A 24,805-nucleotide genomic window follows, 5' to 3' on the forward strand; every position below is an offset into this window, starting at 1 on the left:
GAAGTTTAAACAAATTATTCAGATTATAGTTAAAGACACAGGAAGTAAGAATTAGAGAAAGAGCATTTTCTTTCCTTAATAAAATGTAGCTTGTCTAGCCAGTGTGGCTCAGTGATTGATTATCAACCTACGCACTAGGAGGTCACCGGTTTGATTTCCAGTCAGGGTCAATGCCTAGGATGTGGGTTTGATCCCAGTAGAGAGCATGCAGAAGGCTGCAAATTGATGTTTCTCTCTCATTGATAGTTCTATCTCTCTCCCTCTCCCTTCCCTTTTCTCTAAAATCAATAAAAATATTTTTTAAAGAAAAGTAGCTTGAGGGTAAACTTATGAAAATAAAAATATTTTTAAAATATTTTAGTTTCTTGAAACTAATGATATTCTTTTTTATTAATACCCCTTTTAGTTTAGTCCAGTAACAAATGAAATAGTCATTGAGAAGCCTTGTTGGCAACATAATTGGCTCACTCTCAGTGAAACCATAACATGAAAGGCAGAGAGAGTGTGAGTGGGGGCTCAAGGCCCAATAACCTGTCAGTGGAGATGGATCCTGTTAGCCATGGTTTGAGCCCTCTAGCTCCTCTGCTATTTTGGAGTGTGGATCTTTCATTCTACCCAGTTTCTACTTTTATTTTTAAATTTTTTTTATTTTCATATATTTTATTGATTTTTTTACAGAGAGGAAGCAAGAGGGATAGAGAGTTAGAAACATCAATGAGAGAGAATCATCGACCAGCTGCCTCTTGCACACCCCTTACTGGGGATATGCCTGCAACCAAAGTACATGCCCTTGACCAGAATCGAACCTGGGACCCTTGAGTCAACAGGCAGACGCCCTATCCACTGAGCCAATCCAGTCTTGGCTCTATTTTTATTTGTCTGCTTCTTATTTTTTTCTACATTTCTTTCTTCTTACACACACACACACACACACACACACACACACAATCAATTAAAAAAAAAACTTCATCTTTTTTTTAAATTCTGTTAATATTATAAGACCTCTTTGTTCCATATTTTTTCAACACACTGGTTAACCTGATATTTTTCTCATATTTGGTGCTCATATCATTCACTACTGATATTATATTGTGCTTACATTGCTGGACACTTCAATAGATTGACTATGTAACTTTATATGTGCTATTATTTTAATTAACTATTTCAAATAGAATCTTTAAATTTTGTTTTTAGTATATTTTTATTGATTTGATAGAGAGATAGAAACATCAGTGATGAAAGAATCATCAATGGCTGTCTCCAGCAAACCCCACACTGGGGATCAAGCCCTCAACCTGGGTCAAACCATGATCTCCTGGTTCATAGTTTGACATTCAACTACTGAGCTATACCAGTGGGGTAAGAATCATTAAACCTTAAGAAAAAAAAATCTATGCTTTCTTTTAAAGTACTGTATCTTTTCTCCTAATGGATAAATGGTTATTGCCTTTCTCATCTTGGCTGTCACAAAGTTGATAACTACATTTTTGTCTTCATTATATGAATTGTATAGTATATTATGATCAGTTCATTTTACTTTAAATTACATTATTTCCCTTGAAGATATATATTTAATATTTTCAAGGGAAATGATGTGATTTTTATTAGAAGCCCAATGCACGGAATTCATGCAAGGGGCTCAGGGCCCTGCCACCATTGCAGCCTCGTCTGCATCTGCCCTTGCAGCCCTGGCTTCTGGAGAAGGTCATCTGGTCTAATTAGCATATTGTACTTTTATTATTATAGATACAGCCAGACTATTCTTTTATTTTACTGTGTATTACTTATTCTTACAACCCCTCAATTATTTTTTATAACAGTTAAGAGAAATAAGTATACTTCAGTAGACAAGAGGACAAAAAAAAAACTGTGGTGCATTTACACAGTGGAATACTACAGGGCTGTAAAAGAAGGAATACTTACCATTTGCAATATCATGAATGGACTTGAAGATTATTGGGCTAAGCAAAATAAGCCAGACAGAGAAAGACAAATATTATAAGATCTCATTTATATGTGGAATATAATGAACAAAATAAACTGATTATCAAAATAAAACCAGCCAAAACTGGTTTGGCTCAGTGGTAGAGTGTTGGTCTGCAGACTGAAAGGTCCCAGGTTCGATTCCGGTTAAGGGCATGTATATCGGTTGCGGGCACATCCCCGGTAGGGGGTGTGCAAGAGGCAGCTGGTCGATGTTTCTCTCTCATCGTCGTTTCTAGCTCTCTAGCTCTCTCCCTTCCTCTCTGTAAGAAATCAATAAAATATATTTAAAAATAATTTCAAAATATAATAAAACCAGAGGCATGGATACATGGCAAAGAATGACAGAGGTCAGAGGGGAAAGGGATTGGGGGGACTGGATAAATGAATGTGTAGAGATTAGCCAAAGAATATATATGCATAGCCAAGACCGGTTTGGCTCAATGGATAGAGTGTAGGCTTGGGGACTGAAGGGTCCCGGGTTCGATTCCGGTCAAGGGCATGTACCTTGGTTGTGGGCATATCCCCAGTAGGGGGTGTGCAAGAGGCAGCTGATCGATGACTCTTTCTCATCGATGTTTCTAGCTCTCTATCTCTCTCCCTTCCTCTCTGTACAAAATCAATAAAATATATATATTTTTAAAAAGAATATATATGCATAGTCCATGGACACAGACAGCAGTGTGGGGATAGTCAAAGGCAGGGGTGAAAGGGGTTGAGTAGAGGTGGGTAAAGGGTGGGAGGGAAATAGGGGACATGTACAATAGTGTCAACAATTTTAAAAAAAGAGAGAAAGAAACGAATGTTAAATTAGAGTGTTCTATCTTTACATTAAAAGGTTAAGAATGTATTTCTATAGTATTTATTGCCACAGATAAGTAACTGTTCACTAGGCAATCCTCTACATTATTTAAAAATTCTAACCCTTTACATTGTAATGTTAATGTTGAACAAAAATCTGCATCCCTAAAATTCCATTCAATTGTCAATAAGACAATTTTGGCATCTTGTAGTTGAAGGAAGAAATTTCAACTTATCTTCTCCAGCATCGTCCTTCAAATGTATCACTCAGGACCTTTTTGCATGCAGTTTAGATATCCACATCTCCATCAACTGCCACCTAAACATAATTTCCAGATTCTTTATCCTCATGCTGATTATTCTTCAGATGCTCTACGGTTAATGCCCTTCTAAAAATTTCCACAACTAGACTCAATATTTTAAGAGTGGCTTAGCACAGTAGAGTACAGAGACAATAAGATTTTTAGTCTCTCTTTGGACATTAAAATCTAGACTGAGATCAGTCTATTTTATTTCACTATTGAAGTACAATATAAGGGAAGATGAAGACTTTTATTCATGAAACATGAGAGAGATTAAGATTTAAGGTAGTCTTGAGAAGAAAATACTAACTACAGTATATATGCTGTTTACTATAAAAAAAATTGGCTGGTTTTTAGGGGTTAATGATTATTATGATATGGTCTTTTATTACCTTCTAAGAGAATTGGATAAACACTTAGGTGCTTATTTATTACCACATAGTACTCTTGGCCTTACCTAAGTTTTATTTTGAAAAATACTTTGAGTCAGATCATGTTACAACTCAAAAATTTTAAAACATTCTTACATGAAGGTCCTTCAGGTTCTTAAAGTCCCCATCTTTGATTTCAGTTATTTTGTTGTTTTGCAGGTCCAGCAGCGTAGTGTCAGGTGGAAGATCTGTTGGCACTTTATCCAGATCTAGTATGAGAATAAAAGCCATTTCAGTCAGCAAAATGGGACACATCACTACAGAGTCACAAAGGATGTGTTTATAAGGAAATTAATGTTGCAATGATAGTTTTGCAAGTATCATGTTTTTCTTTTCTACGTATTATATCTATTCTAGTTTAAAATATCAGCTTTACCTTTTCCAACCAAGTCTGATTTTCTCAGTAAACAGGACATGTTATTTTTATTAATTACTCTTCTTCATAAGAGCAAAAATAATATTTTGTAAGAGTATGACTCAAATAATTAGTATACAGTATATTATACCTCATTGTTCTTATTTTAGAAATTTATCATTTTGATAAGTGTTAAGTGCAAGCTATTTGTAAATCTGTGCCCTTTAATACATATCCTGTCAGTAAAGAAGAGCTTTAGCCAAATCATCATGTAAAGATCCTTTTGATCAACCTAACATCGTCACAGATCTACATTTAAAATTATATAAATATACAACCATGTTGTTGCATCAACAACTTAAAAATTTATCCAAACTTTGGAAGTTGTTTCCATTTTAATTGGAATCCCAAAACCATATCAATATATTTGATGTTTTATGACTGATGGAATTACAATAAAATGAATTAAAATTGTTAGTGTGGCTTGTCCAAAATTTACTATATGAAGTACTCCTTTTACACTTTAAATTTTGATCTAAGTAACTGAGTTATTATAGTTTATAAATGTAAACACATTAACCAAACAAATGTTCTATGGTATTAAAACATATTTACTCAACTAGATGTATAAGGATGAACTGTTTTTATTTAAAATGAATTGCATTTAAAATAAATCATCATTTTGAATGTTAATGGAGAAAGGTATTAAATTACATATATGTTTGCCTTTCTTTATTCCATTGACTTTGTTTCATATTGATAAAGGATGTCACTCAACATTTGAGTTTCTATTAACTTAAATTATGTAATTGTTTCTGAATTTTAAAGTGTATAGCATAAATCAGAAATATTTTTCAAACTTTCCACCATATCTGAAATATGAAGTACTGCAAATCATTATTTTATTCATTCAATAACACTTTATTGAATATCTCCTAGACACCATCAACTTATTAGGCACTGAAGAGAGAGTAGGAACAAGACAAAAATTATCCACATCATCATGGAAAATATAATTCAATGTACAGTTTTCAATTTTTAAAAAGTTACAACAAGGCATACAATGACTGCTATGTTGGGAAGAAGATATCCTTCCAATTTTGAATGTCATGTAAGCGCATATCAAGGTAGCCATAAAAATTACAGAAAATATATCTGAAATCACCTGCTCTAAAAACAAAGTCTAACTCCCATTTCAGTGATCAACAATTATTTTAAATCAGAGGCCTGGGGCATGCATTTATGCACCAGTGGTGGTCCCTCTGCCTGGCCTGCAGGATTGAGTTGAAACCAGTTCTCTGACATCCCCTGAGGGGTCCTGGATGGTGAGAGGGTACAGGCCAGGCTGAGGGACCCCACCAGTGCACAATCAGCTGGGGAGGGAAGCAGGAGGTTGGCCAGCTGGGGAAGAACTATGTGAAGGCTCCTGGATGTGTTTGGCCCTTCTAGCTCACTCCAGATCAGCTGGACCCCAGCAGCAAGCTAACCTACCAGTCAAAGCATCTGCCTCCTAGTGGTCAGTGCACATATTAGCAACTGGAAACTGGTAGACTGTCTGCCCCCTGGTGGTCAGTGCACATCATAGCAAGCAGTTGAGTGGCCTTAGCATATCATTAGCATATTATCCATTGATTAGTTGATTGGCCTACCAGTCGACCAGACACTTAGCATATTATGCTTTTATCATATAGGATGTGAATATTAAAATGCAGGGGAGATGTGATCAGGTGCATTCACCTTCTGCAACAGCATGGAAGAGCCTGGAGAATATTATGCTAAATGAAATAAGCCAGTCAGAGAAAGATAAGTACCATATGCTTTCACTCATACATGAAATCTAATGAACAGAATAAACTAGCAAACAAAGGGGAAACAGACTCATGGGTACAGATAACAGACTGACAGCTATAAGAGGGTAGGGTGTTTGGGACTGAGTGAGAAGGGTGAAGGGATTAAGCAAAGGAAAAAAAAAAAAAAAGCAAAAAAAAAACTCGTGGGCACAGACAATAGTGTAGTGATTACCAAAGGACAAGGTGGGTGGCGGGAGGCAGTAGAAGAGAAAGTAAGGATAAATAGTGATAGAAGAAGACCTGACTTGAGGTGGTAACACATAATGCAATAAACAGATAATGCATTATAGAAGTGTGAACCTGAAACCTGTATAATTTTATTAACCAATGTCACCCCAATAAATTCAGTAAAACTTTAATTTAAAAAATAAAAATGCACTGATTTTAAACATGCATAAATTATACTCCAATAGCGCAGAGAAACAGTTATTTCACAGAGAAATAATAAGAATAAAATGTTTTCAGGGACAATCAGCAAACCAACTACCAGAACAGATGCCTTGCAGAAGGCTTATTCAACTACACTATATTGTGATCAGTGCCATTTTCAGAAATGTCAGTTTGCTGATTTCATGCAATTAGGAATAGTAGTCTTCTGCCAAATTTTTGATAATTAGTATTCTCTAACCAAGAAGAGGCACATTCCCTTTAATTTGAAAAGAAGTTACTGCTTATATTTCATCATTACTTTGCCAAAGTCCCTTAATTTCCAGTCTGCTTACTTTTATATTTGTTGGACTTAAATTCTAGTGGTTCTATTAATGTTTGTTCAACGCTAAAGTGCTAATAAATTTCAGATGTGAAGAGAAACAAATGATATATTTGGATAGCTGACAATGATTATACTGTTATCTAGATTTTATAAGAAAAGAAAATGCTTGGGGTAAATTAAATACCATTTTTGTCTGAAGAATTTGCATACAAACATCTTTTAAAAACATATCTATTTTTATTGATTTCAGAGAGGAAGGGAGAGAAAAAGAGAGATAGAAACACAAATGAGAATCATCTATCCGCTGCCTCCTACCTACCCCCTACTGGGGATCAAGCCCACAACCCAGGTATGAGTCCTTGACTGGAATTGAACTGGGGACCCTTCAGTTCACAGGCATAAAAAATGAAGAAATGTAGATGAAACTATAATTTAAAACACACATAAGAGATATTTAAATAATTGCAATATATGTATAAAGTTGGACTCCAACTTACACAAATAAGTTGTAAAATAAAACATATAGTATTTATAAGGTGATTGAAAATCTGTACTTTGAATAAATATTTGATGATGTTAAGAAATTTTACTTTTAGATATGAACTGGTTATTTTTATTGTGCTATATACAATTTTTAATATTTCATAGAAATATACTGATATATTTGTTGTTTAAAATGAAATGATGGCCTTGCCAGCATGGCTCAGTGGTTGAACATTGACCTATGAACCAGGAGTATGCTGTTCAATGCCTGGGTTGTGGGCTCAATCCTCAGTGTGAAGTGTGTAGGAGGCAGCTGATCAATGATTCTCTCTCATCATTGATGATTCTATTTCTCTCTCCCTACTCCTTCTTCTCTGAAATCAATAAAAACATATTTTTAAAAAATAAATTATGTCTGCTTCAAAATAATATGGGAGGGGGAAAGGTATTGAGGATATATCAGAAAATGTTGGCATTAGTTGATAATTTCTGAGGCTTGGTGATGGGCAGACAATATCTCTTATTTTGTATATTTAAATTTACATCTTTTTATAAAACTTATTTGAATTTTTGTCTTCTTCTTGATTCTTAGGATCATTGGGCAAGTTACTTAGGCTCTCTAGACCTCAGTTTTCTTGAATCTTCCATAAAATTTTGCTGATAACTCAATAAAATATCCTGCAAAATAATATCCTACCGCAGTGTTTAGCTGAATCACAATTATTGGTATCTATACTTATCGTCAATAAGAAGCTATCTTGCTGATTACGAGTCTGCTTGTCTGTGACAAGTGGTGTGTTTTTTGTTTGTTTTTTTCTTTTTCTGCACAATACAATTAAAATGTATATTCTCCTGGAAGTTGAAATCTCTTTAAAATGTATGTCACACACAAATATTTTACCTAGAGCTCTTGATCCTGGGAGGAGTTTTGGTTTGGTCTGGTCAGTTCCTGCTCTTGCTGCACTCATCATTGTTCCCATTGAAGTTAAAGCCTTTGACAGCTTATCTACTAAGCTCCATCTGTGGATGCTGGCCTCTCAGTTTACTAAGCACATGTTCCCAACAAATATATTCCTAAAAGCTATTCGTGGTCAATATAACCCTAACTTAATGGTAGCAAAGCTGCACTCTTTTGCAAATCTTAAAAATATCAGTCTTTGTTTATATTAGGCCACTCTTTTTGTCAAGAAATGCATATAAGTCTAGACATTTGCATTTTTCAAAGATGACATTAATCATATCTCCAATCCAATGTGCTCTTATTCAATACACACTTGTTCCAACCCCATTAAAAAATGGAGTCAAATCCCTCTCCCTTTTAATCTGGTCTGGCCTCATAATGCCTCTGTGAACTAAAGCAATGTGGTGGATGGAAGTGACACATCATGACTTTTGCAGCTGGATCAGAAGCGGTTACACAGCTGCTATCCAATTCTTCTGGGATGCTTGCTCTGAGGGCAGCCAGAGGCTATGTAAGAAAGAATCCTGTCTATGCTGAGATCACATGCTGGAGACGCCACCTGAGACCCTCCAGATGTCAGGAAGCAGAGCTCTCAGGCCACAGCAACACCAACTGCTATCATGAGAGTGAGCCATCTTACTTGGGTGTTTAGCCTCGGCTAGCAACCCCACAGCTATGGCCACAGCTGATGCCTGATGACAAATGGATGAGAGACCCGAAGTGAGAGGGCTTTCTGAGCTCTACTCAGATCTCCCATCATAAAATCATAAACTAAATTATAATTTTAAGTTGCCAAGTTTTGAGGTAATACTTTTTCAGCAACAATAATAGGAACAGACTGGTTCCCTATATTTAATTATTTTTCCATGAGCATACTTTAATATAATTCTAAATTTTCCATTAAAATGCAGTTATTCATAAGGCTATCCTCAATTATGCATTTAAAATATTTTTATTGATTTTTATTGAGGAAGGAAGAGAGGGGAGAGAGAGAGATAGGAACATCAATGATGAAAGAGAATCATTGATTGGCTGCCATACTGGGAATCTAGCCACAAGCCAAGCATGTGCCCTGACCTGGCACAGAACCATGACCTCCTGGTTCATAGGTCAACCCTCACCCACTGAGCCATACTGGCCAGGCTCAATTATGTATTTGCTCTCCCATATTCCATCAAAAAAAACTTCATCTTCTTGAAAATATGAATATTAATTAAAGTAAATAAAATTCTACCCATGATCTTAACAGAAAATTATTTCTGAAGTAAAGATTTATTAGTGAAAAGAATTGTACTTTTTCCCCTAGCTGCTGCAGTGATGGATAGCGTTGTTCTGTTAGCCAATGTCAGCAATCTGCTAAACATCATGTTGGACAAAGGCCAGGTTGTCCTAAAACATGTTTTTATTTTTCCCCTGCCCTGAGGCAGGGATCCAAAATCCATGAATTATCCTTGTTGATTTGCACCATTTTTTTTTAATAATTCTGTCTTCAATTTAATAAGTAGGATAATGGTGCTGCATTTCAGTTTTGGACATATAACCAAAACAACATGTACACGACCAGCCCCATCAAAATGCCTTTCTGCTCAAGCCATGTAACTTTCTCTCTTTCCCTCTTAAAAACGACTATTAGACTGTAATGGTAGTTGGATCAGTTTTGAGAAATAGAAGATTCCCTCTTCAATTAGATTGTTTTTCAAATTAAACTCAAGGAAGGTTTGTTTCCTTCTAAGATCATCCCCAAAAAGAATAAGAAAGGGTGAACCATAATCCTATGTCCACAATTCTATGTCAACTGATTCTCAGTCAGACATGTTCATCCTCTTTCCAGTTGGACGGAATCAAGAGTATTATAGGATTATGCACTCATCCATGTATTAAGCCATGTGTTTGTTTATGTATTCATTCGTCAAGTGTTTATGAATGCATGAGAGCCTATCAAGTATAAGGCATTTAGCTAAGTAGAGGGCCTATAAAGATAAATTATTGTGATGCTTTCCTTCTGGTAGAGAATATAGATGTAAAAACAGGTAATAAAAAGGTAGTGAATAATTATTATATATAATTTATTCTTAAAGAATTATAGTGTAGCTGCTACACAGCTTTCTCCTCTTATTGAGACTAAAGTGAAAATTTGTTTAATTCTTCTTTATTCTTATTTTCAAGAAAATATGTAATTTTATTGCTACTCTTTTAAAGGAGAAAAGTTAAAATTAAAGGGCCTCTGCATTTCCCCTTCTAACCAGATTGTCCCCTGGAGCCAATGACGGTCTTACAGGGGAAGATGTATCACCGCTGTTGTCTCACAAAAAGCCTTGATCCCACACAGCTGCCTCTCTTTCCCTCCTGGGACTGAGAAGGAAATGTGTCAGTTCTCCTTCAGATCTGGGAGATGGAAGCTTCCTTTGGCCTTCTCTCTTCCCCCTGCCCATTTAACCCTTTGCATCTGGAGACTTGGTTATATGAGTTGCTTCTGGATGTTATTCTTGCTTCATCTGAGGATCTGTTATCTCTCTAACCAATCCTAATTTAAGGAACCTACTGGGCATGCTCTGTGCACAGTACTTTTCCTATACCATGTTTTGGAGTTGCCCTTCTAATACATCTAAACTCCTAATAATGCATCAAAACTCCACATCCCAGTTGCTACAGAGCCAGACATACAGCCAGAAAGCAACTGATCTTCCAACATTCACTCTACCCCTCTACAAAATAGCCCTCATTTATTCTTCTGTGTTGATTCCATGGATATATAAGGTTTGTTAACTTCATGGTAAACTAACTTCCCCGTCAAGAGACAAGCTGGATTATAGTAGGTGCTATGTTGTGACCCCCTAACAGTTGAGACAATGATTTAAATAAGGTAAGAAAACCAACTTTTTATGGGTTATACAGTTTTCCCAATTTTTTGTTTTGTTTTTGTTTTTAATTAAAATCTCTTTTGTGGTATTAAGTACATTGTAGGAATGGTATTTATTTGTAATGATTTTACATGGCAAAATAAAACCTTCCATCTTTTGGCATTACTTATACATGGCTAAGTATGCAGATGTGAATCCTTTATGATTATAAAATAGCTTAGTGCTTTACTGTGCTTAATGCTTCACTCAGCCAAACTCATTTTTCTCAAAGGAATAGTGTTGGAGAACACTGAATTGTTTAATAATTGCACAATTATTAACTTTTCTAACTCTTGTCTATTTACATTGGAGGTGATATGGCCCTCTTTTGGAGGGATAGAAAAGAAGACAATTTTGTATCCAACTTGACAAGACATATACTTTTAGAGATTCTTAATTTCAAAGAAAAATAAAATAACATATCAGTAACAGCCTCGTATTATTAGACAACTTTGTCTGAATGGTAAACGGAATGTAAGTTATTATGGTAGACATTTACAAATATTTTTATTCTTATCTAATGAAAATATGTTCTCATTTATCAAATGAGAAAACAGATTTTGAAAGTTTTTAAATTACAAGCAATAAATAGTAAAGCAGGAGTTGAGCAGAATGGCTAAACTGCACAACCCGAGTTCTTTCCATCATTAAATAATTTTTGAAACAGTATTTCAATTCTTTTGAATCTTGTTTATAGAAAATATATCAATAGCTATTACTTTAATTTAGATAAATGGTCAAAAATCAATGCTAATGATTATTTAATCTGTCAGGGCTAACCTGCCTTTTAGTGATAAAATGAACATCATTATCAAATGATCAGTTGGACAGTTGATCCAAAGATGAAGGGCTGATCTAAAGAGAACACAAGTGAGGGGACTGGTTTTTCTTCAAGGCACAAAATACATAAAACACAGCACCCAGTCACAGGACCAATATTTGGACTTTTTTTTAAAGGATCTGACAAGAATGAGTTGCATTGTGAGTTTATTATTTTTAAAGTAACGCAGATTTCTGAATTTGCTATTCCTACATTTAGTTTTATATTATTAATTTTTATAAATGCTATAATTAGGAATGAGTTGTTTTATGTTTTAAGAGGATAAAATAAGGAATAAGATATAGACCTCATAAAAGTCTGGTTCAAATTACAAACAAAACTGCAACACTTAGAGCCAAACCAATTTGGCCAATATCTATGGAGAACTCATCACTTTCTCCAATAGTTTAAGGCATATGTTTAGGTTCTCAATATGCTATGTTCTAGGAAAACATAATGTAATACTATTCTGATAAGATAGAACTAGGATCACAGTCAGTGTATCACCTGAAGGCCTCAAGTTTCCCATGGAGTAATTATTCTTATAATTTCACTTCTTAACTTTAAAAGAATTGTTTAAAACTTTGCTCATAGTGGTAAAAATAGTCAAACATTTTAATTAAAAAGTGCTTATTTATATTAAACATTATTTAGGTAGTAAGTTGTCAAAAGATTTTGCCTTTTAACACTGTAGCTTCTCTCTGCTAATTAAAAGCTTTATCAATTATAGTTCTGAAAACAAAAACAAAAAACATTAGCCTCTGCTACAGATACACATTTACATTTCTTATCCCAATGTGCCCAGCAGTTTCTTTACTCTAATAACACACACTTTGTGTTCAGATCAAAAGAGAACTTAAAACTAATAATAAAATAAATGGCATTGCCTTTACTATAAGTGAGTTTGCTCATTCCCTTGCCTTTTTTCTTCTTTTCTTTTTTTCATCTTTTATTCCACAAAATCATCTCATAGAAAAAAATTGTTTTGAGTCTCTACTGTGAATCAGGCATCTCACACTTATAATGAGCTTTCTAAGACTCACTATGATTTTTCTAATAAAGATGTTAAGGCTCTGAACAATTTTCCAAAGTCATGAAGTGAGCAGAAGTGAGATAGCAGTTGAAAATGTGAATAGAGTGTCTTTTTTAAAGCAAGTGGGTTGCTCTTCCTTTTAAAAAATGCATTTTCTTCACTTTGTAAGTTATCTAAATGTCATAGCACTGTGCTATATATTTGAAACTAATATAATATTAAATATCAATTGTGATTGAAAAATAAAAACAATTTATAAAAAGGAAATATATTTTCTGTCTTAGAAATATCTGACTGTCATTTTTAACAATATATTTAAATATGCATCTGTGAATTAATAAAGACTAAAAGACTTAGATGAGCCCGTTGCTCACTGGAACTCAGCTCTTGTCATTAAACATGGCTCCCCTAAAACAAATCATTAGAATTTTAGCCACTTCTTTTTTATGAGTCAGTAAGACTATAATAAAAGAATGCTGTACACTCCGGCCTTTAGAAATAAGAAAAAAAACAAACAAAAAAAACAACAAAAAGAAACATTTTCATTTAAAAACAACACAAAATTAACAAAACAAAACAAAAAAGAAATTATCATGAGGTACCCAAGTCAACTATCCTTGGCGTTATTCTTATAACACTACACTTTTCTCCTTAGTGTTATGCAATTGGCTTGGGCCTTTTTCATGATAGACAATTGGAGCACTGTCCCAATATGTTATTAGAATCAAACTTTATGCACCAATTCTTGTACAAGCAAAGTAAAACTATATTTAAGGAAAAATAAAACTTAAGTGAAGTGCCTGGCAAGTCTTCCTTCCTTAAAAACATCAATCCTTCCCTGTTGATAATGTGTGCTGGAGTAAACATGAAGTCTTTTAGCCTTGTTCAGAGACAAGGTGAGATTTAACTTGCATGACATTTCTTGGTAACTTAGCCATTATAGTAACTTGAGAAAAAGTTTCCCACTAGTATATCCATCATATGGTGATTCCTTTGTTCAGATAGTTTCAACCCCTTTGTTTTTCTGCCTACACCCATACTTCATGTAATCTCTAGAGATTTATGGAAGTTTTTTTTTTAATTTGTTAGCAATTTAATCTCCAGGCAGCAATTACACAAGTCAAAAATAAAACAATGATCACCACCAGTAGAATCTCAGACTCACAAGAACAGGAACTATATCTGTCTTTTTCATTCCTTTCTCCCCAGGGCTTAGAAAAGATCTGGCCCATTGTGGGCTCTCAATATATTTAGTGAGTGAATGAATGAATGAATGAATGAATGAATCCAGTGGAATTATCCTACAGTTTTTGTTTTATAGCCTTTCTATACATGTATTTGGGTTTCAGATGGCGATGTCAGTATTGAAAAAAACTATTTCAAAGTATTTGTTTTTAAGTATTCTTAAACATGTCATGTTTTCCTGGGTCCTGTGTGTAGTTTATTCCAACTGTAGAAATTAGAGGCAATTTCCCCTAAAAAATTCTGCTAGAAAGTATGTTTTGAATAAATATAAGGCTTCTGAAAAAAAGAGCCCTACTATGCTATGGGTTTCTTCTACAAAGAAATGTACCATGGTAGAATAATTTAATGAGGATTTTTTTTAATTCTTTTTTTTCTTTCCAAAAGGGAAATGTATCAAAAGAAAAGAGGAATGTGAATCAGCTGCCATGTAAACTAAATTGATTCCTTTTTGGCTCATGTGCTGGGACTTTAAGATTTCTGGCGATTTATCTTCTGAGTGCATTGGTCTTGAAATTCCCAGGCCAAATTTTTCTTGAAAGATGATAAATCAAATTGTATATATAGTGTTGGGCTAAAGATATGTGCTCTGTGATCACACTGGATATTTACAACATACCTTAGTTATAAATATTTACTTTGAAACATTCTAAAGAATATAAATAGCTAGATTTAAAATACCAAAAATAAAGGCAAAACTAAGACACAGAGAATAAGGGAGTATTTTGGCATTTGAAAGATAATCTTTTGTCCTCAAAGATTCCTTGTTTTGTTTCTGATAACTCTGCATACTTTACAATTTAGCAATGTTTGAACTCAACTCTGTTTGTCTGGAATAAGCCAAGAATAAAGAGATTGCCTAGGCTTTTTTAATACCTAAAACTTTATGAGAAAAGGAATCATCTAATTAAAATAAACCATCACTCTTGGAAATCACAGAGTGTAAGACATTGTTTTGCTTAAAATTGTATTTTATAGAAGAGGGACTATGAAGTTCACAAAAGATTTCCTTTTAAAAATGATTTGTCCAAGACTGCAAAATGATGGAGATGTGACTTAAGAAAAAAAAAAAAAATGATCTTAACCTTGAAGCTAGTTCTGTCTTTCCTACTTTGCTTCCTTTACTTCTCATTAGGTGGCACTGTCTCTCTCATTTGGAAATGCAGAGATTAAAACGGAAAGTGAATGGAATATAACAAACAAGTTAAGTAAAGAGAGCCTGCAGCCCACTCACCCAAATCTGAACACTGGACAACTCGAAGGTGGCATTGACAGCGGAAGGGACATACTGGCCCCAGAGGCTCTAGGTGATGAAAACCAGGAGAGGGATCTTCTGGGCCTAGCCCAGAAGCCTCGTCTGCTTGCATGAGGTCATAAAAGTCAAATATGCTTCTCTGTTGAAACGGTCCAGCCCAGGAAACTTGAGCAAGCAGAAGAAAGATGATGGTGGCCTTCATGATTTATCTCATATGTTTTCACAACCAAAGAACCTGGGAAACAAACAAAGGTTTAGAAGAATAGCCTTGCCTGGTTTGTAACACCCCACAGTGAAGTGAGCATAAAGGAAAGTAAAATAAATATTCATGTGTTTTAACAGATTGTTAAGAAGCAGAGCATTCAAAATGTACTTAAAAGGTTATAAGGTAGATTTAGACTGATTTTTATGGCTATTTACTTATGAAAGAAAAACTGAATATTGTTTACATTGATTGTTTAGAATTTTGGGTCTCAAGACAACATGTTATATAGATACATCATTTACAGAATTGTTAAGGATAAATTATGTTGAATTGTTCAGTGCTCACTCAAAGCAAGCCATACCACAGTCAAATGAAGTTTTGATTATACATCTGAGAGATCTCTAATTCCTGCTTCAAGATCTCTCTGAAAGCCAATCTTATCTTTACATCCCACCAGTTATCTTAGTCCAGGCCCATTTTATCTCCAGAAACTGTGGTACTAGCTTCCAAAGGGTATCTGCCTTGAATATTCCCTCTGTAACAATTCGTCTTCCATTCTGCAGCCCAAGTCATCTTCTGAAAATTCAATTTAATTGTATCACTCTTCTGCTAGAAACCCTTTGTTGACATCCATGGTTTAGCAATAAGGTCTACTTTTCCTGTGGTACACACAAGACTGTTCATAGTTTGGTACCAACTGATAATCTAGCCACATGTCTCTTTATTTTCACTTCATTCCCATCCCCATCTCAACTCTGACCCTCATAGATAATTGCCATTTAAAATACCTACCTTGTAAGAATGTTGTAAAGATTAAAAGAGTTAATGGGTTTCCCCTGTGCTTTTCTCTGGCTCATCCAGGCAGGATGCTGCTTTCTCTCTCTTCTGTGCTCCCAAAGCATGTTCTCTTCACCTCTTTTAAAGAGCTTATCACATTATTTTGTAATTTGTTTTGCGTGCTTGTTCTGCCCCCCCCCGCCCCGAACCCCCTCCCAGTAGAAGAAGTACTCCTTCAGGGCATGTCTTATTTTTGTTTTGTACCCAGTCTTGCACAATATTTTGCACGTACATGACTCAATTGACCATCAATTTATTAATATCAGTTATTCAATTTGTGCTAAGCAACCAGTTAGTCTGATATTTTTTTAAATGCAAATTCTTTTTTTTAAATTTCTTTATTGATTAAGGTATCACATATTTGTCCTCAACCCCCCCATTCCAATCCCTGCCCCTCCCACTCATGCCACACACCCCTATTTTCCTTGACCACTGATTAGGCTCATATGTATGCCCATAAGTCCTTTGGTTGATCTCAATATCAAATTTCTAGCACAAGAAAGAAATGGAACTGAAAACTTCAACTTGGTATAAGCAAGATTCACTTTTAATAGTAATTCTATTGGATGGTTTCTCAAACTGATCACTTTAAATGAACTAATCACACATATGGAAAATCCTAACTGAACTTTATATGACATATTATTTGGGTTTACCTATAGGATTATTTTATAAACAAATTTTAAAAGTACAGTTTTGACAAATTCATATATACAGTATGCATCCATTCATTCACTAAGCACTATATATATATATATATATATATATATATATATATATATATATAGTGTTGAATTGATTGTGTAGTTAGCTTAAGAGAACTAAACAAGATTGATTAAATCTTAATAAATCCGAGTAACAAAATTTAGTTGATCATGTAGAGAGCAGCCTATTTTTGAGTTGATATATTTAAACTTCATTGAAACTGTTCTAAATATTCCGAAAACATATTGCATCTCTACTTTGAATTTTATAAGAATGCAAACTAAAGATGCACATTTATAACTAGAACTAATACTTGTTTATAATAATCCAATTGTAGCATAAGAAAAAAAGTCTTCATATACCCTATCCTTAATGTATCTTTGGGAAATTTTTGAATAGATCTACTAGAGAGGGAATAAATATTTTCAATTTTTTATACTTTTATTTCTTAATTTATATTTATTACTAAAGTATATCAAAGGCAGCACATATACAATATAGGCTTATGGATTTTTACTTTAAAATATTACTAAAATTAATTATTCACGCTGCCCCTTTAAGTTAAGTATCCAGTTTCCTCTCTTGGAGCCCACTCCCACTCAATCACTGCATTGCCTTTTAACGGAGACTCTCTTGTTTTGGCAGTGTTCCCTTGGATTGGAACTAAGGGAAGGCTTGCAGTCTGTTTCACATTAAAATGCAAAATTTATGGTTTACCACAAGTTTGCTAGCTTTGCATATTTAATGTCTCACAATTTTAGAAGAGAAATTAAGCAAAGTAATTGCAGATTTAATAAACAGTAACTAGAATTAATGCAGATGTCACTTTTTGATCTTTTCTCCAGGACAGAGATCTTTTCTCCTGGTTGCTTCACTCACCCACAAAAGGAAACGTTGAGCCTTCCCTCAAGGAAATATTATCATTTACATGTGTTTACTCTTGTTAAAATGCCGTGAATTCTCTACACAAAATTATTTTTAGTTAAAGCTGCATGGAAACAGGCAGTTTATCGCTGCGTGTGTGTGTGTGTGTGTGTGTGTGTGTGTGTGTGTGTGTGCGCGCGCATTTAACCCTGATTGTCCTGGGGAATAATACCAATATGTCCAGGAACTTTATACAAATCCTTCATGAACTAACTTCCTTTAAATAGTGCCATGACACTTGAATACTCAGCATCTTTAAACAATTAATGTGGGCAGTTGGTGCTAATAACATCTTTAATCATTTCCTTAAGAAATCAGAAAAATAAACAAAAAACCAACAGTTATCCATGTGGAAACCAGGCAGGCTGTTATTTTGATAATAGACTTTTTAAATTTCATTAAACTGTTGTAAGTACTCTAAAATGTATGATTCTTTCCTAAATGTTAATTGCTAAGAATAATCTCACTACTTCACTAAAGCTCATTGCCAGAATTTGTATTTTATCAAAAATAACAATCTCTGGTCACTTAGACTACTTCAGCCCATTAAATTAACTATATCATTTCAGATCAACATTTGTATGATGTCATTTATGCCTTTGGAGTGACTTTCAAAGTAAAAATTTAACCCTCAGGAGATAAGTTCTAAATGCAGAGCAAAATTACACTCCCCTCCCCCCCAGCACTAGGTGAATTAAAAACCTCAAAAAAATAGAAATAATTTAAAAATAAACAGTAAAACCACATTTATCCATTAATAAGAACTACTCTAGGAGGCATCTGGTTCTTTTTCTGATCAAAACAGCCCTTGGAAGAAAAAAACCCACAGGTATTTACATTTCCAGAGCCCACTTAACAAGTGGTCATCATTTACCCTGTTTTGCAATTAGGATAAAAAATAACCTACACCCTCATTTCATAGTGAATGTATCTTATAAAATTTCATTTATGTTGAAAATACAGAGTTTCACTTTATATTTAGGAAATTATGTAATTAAATGTAATATTACTTTAGTTAGGTCTTTAATAAACAGCATAAATGTTTCCAATGTTTATTTTCACCTTTGGTGATAATTTATATTCTTTTATAGGTTGTAGAAATGTACACTAAACTTCTACAACTAATGACCAGAGTTCACTTCTCTTAGGTTTTAAAAGTTCTTAAAATATACAAGATTTCAGGAAGGAAATGAATGCAACTAAGAATAATAATACTTTTCTATCAATACATTCTAAAGAGCTAAACATTTCATTAGTATAAATACAAAAATATAAGTATAGATGGCCATCGTGTTAGATCATAGATTTTTAAAAATAAATATTCCTCTTTTTTTGCAAGAACAGAGAGAAAGAACTAAAACAATGCATGTAATCATTTAACCAAATATTTAACTTCTGTTTCCAAGCAATACTTTTTAAAATGCTGCATAAAGATTATTAAAAGTACAGCACAATTACTTTTTCTTTTCTTTTTCTCACCAAATAATCTCTATTTCTCTCAACTCGATCTAAGGTTTATTAGTCCGTAGCAGAGTTCAGGACAATTATTGAAAACCATACCTTTTAATCCGGGGATTTGCCACAGGAGCCCTCAAAGCTGAGATGTAATTACACTAAATATTCGGCCCAAGCAAAAGGGTTTGCAGGTGTGGGGAGGAGGAGGAGGGGTAGGTGCTGCTCTGTGCCTGTCACTAGGTTGAAAATCTCCTGCTTCTACTCCATAGCCCAGATAAAAAGTAAGGTTTCCCTCAATGAACACTACCCGGCTGACACCCACATTAGATCATATGGTAATGATATGTCTCTTGTATTGTAGCCAGAAACTTTATTGGCCTTTTTTTTTTTCCTCCCCATTTGCTTTATTTCTTTTACATCTGCTTTCCCTAAAATATTACAACTAAAGGGTTTGTTTCCCCACCCCCACCCCCCAACTCCGCTATCCATGCTTTTCAGTCTTGTTTATAAGGAACATTTTTTATACTTCTGAAACGACAGTTTTTTCTTGCTTACTTGATGTATAAGACCGGCAAACGGAATGAAATGAATCTTGTAGTTATTTTAAATGTGGTCTGTGGAAATAAATGAGTAGCCTTATGTGGAAATACTCATTTGGATTCCTGCTTGCCTAGGGCTGTTTGTGCAAATTCAAGTGTAGGTTTTCTGTATATTTTGAATGTGTTTCTAAAGTGTCCTGGATGAAAGCCGTGGTTTTATATGAAAGGCATGCTATTGTTACTTTACTGCTCATAGTTTAAAAGCTTTCTTGTTGTCTCTGAGTTTTTCTGTCTTTTTTTTTTGTTTGTTTGTTTTTTGTGTTTTTTTTTTTTTTTTTAAATAAAACACACAGAAACTTGAAGTTGGTCACAATTTAATGTAGCCTGGATAGGAAAGGTTTTATTTTCATAGTCGACACTTTTATATCATCTAGAACTTTGAAGAGGCAATAGAGTCTATGGTTCTTTGCAAATTTCAGTAAATAGAAGAAGGAAAAAAAACAACAGTGCAAATACAAGAAAAGTCATTTATTTAGCTAATGGGAGGCTTTTTTTTTTTTTTTTTTAATTCCCTTGCTGAATGCTGTTAGTTCTCTCTGTGTCTCTCTGTTTTGACTTGTATCTTTAGCGCTCCCCAGGCTATTACCAGGTGGAAACTTGAAATCAGCATCTGTGAAACATGAGAGGATCCCACTCCCTTCTCCACCCTCCCTTGGTCCCTCCACTGGCCATCTAGTAAGTATACTATTCCACAGCAAAGACTCTTTTGGCTTGATAAAATGTCAAGGAATTCAATTCTAGAATGGGTAATTAAAGGAGGGGAGAGGGTGTTGCCAAATTATATTTTTACCTTATTTCCCAAGCCCTGCCTCCCTAGTTTTAACAACTTACCCCACTCCTCTTTCCCTTGGCATTTAATAATTATAATTCTAGTAATTCTGATGTTTTAGAAAAAGGCAAGTATTATCTCCTTACCTGGATTAATTTTTCCTCTAATATTCTCCTGTGTGGCATTTATCTCTTTCCTAAGACATACAGTCACTTCTTTTTTATATCGTAGCTATTTATCTACATGTCTGACACCCCTGAAGGAAGCACATTGTCTTCATATTTTTAGAGTCTCTTCGCTCAAGACAAACATGGTATACAGTAAACTTTCAGGAAATACTTGAATGACTCCATAAAAACATTGAGATAATTGGTTATGGACCATACCATGATTATTATTTTGCCCACTCCTGTCTTATTCCTCATCAAAATGCATTCGTACCAAATATATTTGACAAATAACAGCAATAATTATTGAGAGACAGAGGCGGGGGGGGGGGGGTGTGGAAGAGAGGAGCCGGGAATATGAGGGGGGTGGAAATAAAGGAAGGGAGAAAGGGAAGAGAGGTATAAATGTATTAAAGAAAAAGTAGAATTAGGACAAAAGGAGAAAAAGACATGATGTGGGTCATCTTGGTTAAGGTTTACATCTTGATCTTTCCCTCTGATAGCAATTGGTGTGAACTCAGATGATTCGCTTAACCACCCCAAGTCCCAGTTTCCATATCTATAAAGTAGGCAAAAATTATTACCTTATTCATAATGTTGGAGTGAAGATGCAAGGAGACAACATACATAAAGCGTGTTAACTCAAAGCATAATCCCAGTAAATTGAGCGCTTTTTAATGAGCTAGAGAAATTATATTTACTACTTCATTTACTACATGATTTACAGGTGAGAAAACTGAACTCCAGTGATCTGCCCAAGTTCACCTAGTTGGTAAGCACAGCAGAAACAAATACTGAGGTCTGCTAGTTTTCCATTACTATACACATTTTAAGAAAGATCAAACTCAGAAGACACAGAAATTTAACTATTTATCAAAATTCGTGGGTAACATGCCTTTGCAGACTATTTTAAAAACGGTGACCAAGTTATAACTCTCTTTTAATTTCATATTTGTATAAGAATGGATATTTCCATCTTTTAAATTTTAGTGAGAACTTCACCTCTAAACCCCAAGGATTTTATCAAACATGGTTTTAAAATCTGTACCGGCAATCAGATATTGTTAATATATTGCCACACTTGCTTTTAGATACAAGAAACTATGTCATGCCAAAACCAGTTTGGCTCAGTGGATAGAGCATTGGCCTGCGGACTGGAAGGTCCCGGGTTCGATTCCGGTCAAGGGCATGCACCTTGGTTGCAGGCACATCCCCAGTAAGGAGTGTGCAAGAGGCAGCTGGTCGATGATTCTCTTTCATTGATGTTTCTATCTCTCTATCCCTCTCTCTTCCTCTCTGTAAAAAATCAATAAAATCTATTTTAAAAAAAAGAGAGAGAGACTATGTCAGTACAAAGTCATATACCATTAAGTCACCAAGAAGCCACAGGGCTGTTACCAGAATCCAGGTCTCTTGCAATCTAACGGGAAATGGGAACATGTTGAGGCTAGACGCAGGTCTCATAAGAAGATGACTGGAACTTACGTTGGTTTGGAATGTGTGGGGGTAGGGATCACAGAAACCTTGGCTGCTGTATAGATATCTGAAATATTCAAATTCAGACAGAGCGCATGAAAATCTGCTGTTTAAAGCACTAAAACTGTGATTTCTACTGACAACTCCCTAGTTAACAGGGTAAGGGTATTCTGCATGCTGTCAAAGTTCATTCCAAGGCAAGTCACTCTTTCTCACTGACATCAAATGCAAGCGATTTAAATTGTATCTGCAGATTAAGGACGTGAAGAGTGCCAGAGCCCAGCAAGGTCTCTTTATGACACCCTTTTATTTTCTAAGAGGTCTGGAAGTGACTGAGTATTGCAAACCTGACGTGACTGCTTTATTCTTAGACCGACTCTTCCAAGTCAGGTCAGAGGCTGCAGTGGGTTGTCTGGCTTTTTCTTCTGCCCTAGACAGATTTTCTCCTTTAGCCAAGAAAAAAAAATGCTAGGGTGGAATTCAGGGCAGCTTTGAATGTGGGATGGCTTGAGACAAGATGTGGTGGTAGAAAACTATTACCTTGGGCATCTTCTTTCTTTCCCACATGACTCTATTCCCCGGCCCCTCACCACTGTGCCTTTCATAAGTTATTTAACCTCTCTGTTCCCCAGTTTTTTTTAATCCATAAAATGTGGGTAACCATAACACTACCCACTTCATAGGTCTATGGTGATGTTTAAAAAAGATTAATATATAAAACATTTAGAATTGTGACTGACATATCTCAACACACAGTGCTGTCCCTTCTGCTGCTGCCACTCTTGTGTAGTGGTTGTAAAAACCTTTCCTTGGACACACAATCCGCCAAACAGATTGCATCCTTTTCTTAGCCCAAGGTGTTTTCTACTGAGAAATCCCCTAAACCATCGTGTATTGGAAAAACAAGGACTTCATAGCTAGATGAGCTTGGATTTAAACTTATATTTTGTACTTGTTAAATAATTGCTTGACTTTCTTCATACATAGCATTTTACGGGGTTTCAAGTAAATTCTGTTGAAATCTATTCATGGACTTCATAAAGATTCAGAGACCCCAAACTTAAAAAGCCTCTACTCAGAGACAAGGGTAAGGGGATTTATAAATTAAGATAGGAAAAAGATATGGAGACATGTACCTCCCTTTAACCAGGAAGTATTAAAATTTCTTAATTATTTGACTCTTCTTGAATATTCAGGACACCTATTTTGTCAATTGCAGACAGATTTATTATTCTTTCTACAATATTGGTTAAACAGTTTGCATTGGGACAACAAGCCAACATTGAATATCTAGTAGTGTGTATAAGTCACACTCTCTTTTAAATTCAAGGACATTTCTAGTAACCTATCAACAATCAGTCAATATTGACTGAGGAACCACTATGGGAGAAAAAGTTAATACTAAGCCCTGTGAAAGATACCAAGAAACAAAAATTATAAAGTGAAAGGGTCCATGAAGCATTTAGACTGGAGTAAGAAGATAAGGCATATGCAATATATGTGGACATTTTAGAGTTATCATAATAGAAGATTTATAATGCATTATGTAATTATAACTCCTGGCCAAAGTTAAGTTGTTGTATTTAATAATAACTATCTTAGCAAGTCAGAGAAGAGATAGGGAGAGATCACAATACACAAGGGGGGTTAGGTGAGTATTTATGGAGAACAAGATGCACTTTGAACTGAATCCTGAGGGACAAAAAGAATGTGAATGGAGAGAGACAGCTCCTTAGGCTGGTGAAAAACCTTTCTCAGAACCTTGGCAATGGGAAAGCAAGATAATAAAGAAATGCAACTTAAATGGATGTTTTCTTTTAAAGAAGCCATGAGCTCTTGTATCATCCATGAATACTCAAAACTGCCATGGTGCCTGATATGCTGCTTCACACAATGTATGAAGTTCCAAGTCTATGGGAATAACTAAAGGGAGACAAGGAAAGAAATGAGGGTAGAGCCTGACTGTGGAAGGTCTTGAAAGTCTCCCATGGATCACTTTCTTATTCACTCATTTATTCAGCAAATATTCATTTGGTGATTAATCTGTGGCAATTACTATGCTGGCAGCTGGATGTTATCAAGGTACATGAATGAAGTAATAACAGGATAAAAGTTTTATTTTAGTAAATCAAATCTAGCAAGTATATGCAGGGTAGGGAAAGTAGCATCAAGAAAACTAGCAGGTTTATTTTTTCATTTTGATGTATTAATATCTTAGTAACAAGAAGATGAGCATGGTAAAAATTGGGTCACTGCTAAGGAAGCTGATGTGACATATTAAAGATAAATTACTGGAGGATCTATTTTGTGATTTATTCTTAAGTGCATATCTCAGCTAAGACTCATAATTACCATAACAGTTAGGCACTATCATAATTTTAAAGGCACAGAACTAATGCTTAAAGAAGTCATGTACTCCACACTCTGCTTTCCTTGCCACAGCAACCAGCTCTTTTGCTGTGTAATCAATGGCCAGAAGGAGTTCACTTCTTTGCATCTTTATTTCCAAGGAGAACATTCTTTAAGTGGGAAAAAGGCAC

General features: G+C 34.8%; 1 protein-coding gene across 2 annotated transcripts in view; it reads right to left on the reverse strand.

Annotated features, from left to right (window-relative positions):
• DCN (decorin) overlaps positions 1–19,585 on the reverse strand; it is a 37,975-nt gene extending 18,390 nt beyond the window's left edge. Inside the window, exons 1-3 of one of the 2 annotated variants that reach the window (XM_036456356.2) lie at positions 19,360–19,585; positions 15,108–15,363; positions 3,614–3,726 (exon numbers count right to left, since the gene is read on the reverse strand). In XM_036456356.2, coding sequence (XP_036312249.1) covers positions 3,614–3,726; positions 15,108–15,330 — 336 coding nt within the window. In that variant the 5' untranslated portion in view covers positions 15,331–15,363; positions 19,360–19,585. Of the gene's footprint in view, positions 1–3,613; positions 3,727–15,107; positions 15,364–16,125; positions 16,282–19,359 lie in introns of those variants that run through there. The other variant, XM_036456357.2, reaches the window with a different exon arrangement.
• Between the last annotated feature and the right edge of the window lie 5,220 nt (positions 19,586–24,805).

Source organism: Pipistrellus kuhlii, unplaced genomic scaffold, assembly GCF_014108245.1.
Source record: "Pipistrellus kuhlii isolate mPipKuh1 unplaced genomic scaffold, mPipKuh1.p scaffold_m20_p_3, whole genome shotgun sequence".
Taxonomy (NCBI): domain Eukaryota; kingdom Metazoa; phylum Chordata; class Mammalia; order Chiroptera; family Vespertilionidae; genus Pipistrellus; species Pipistrellus kuhlii.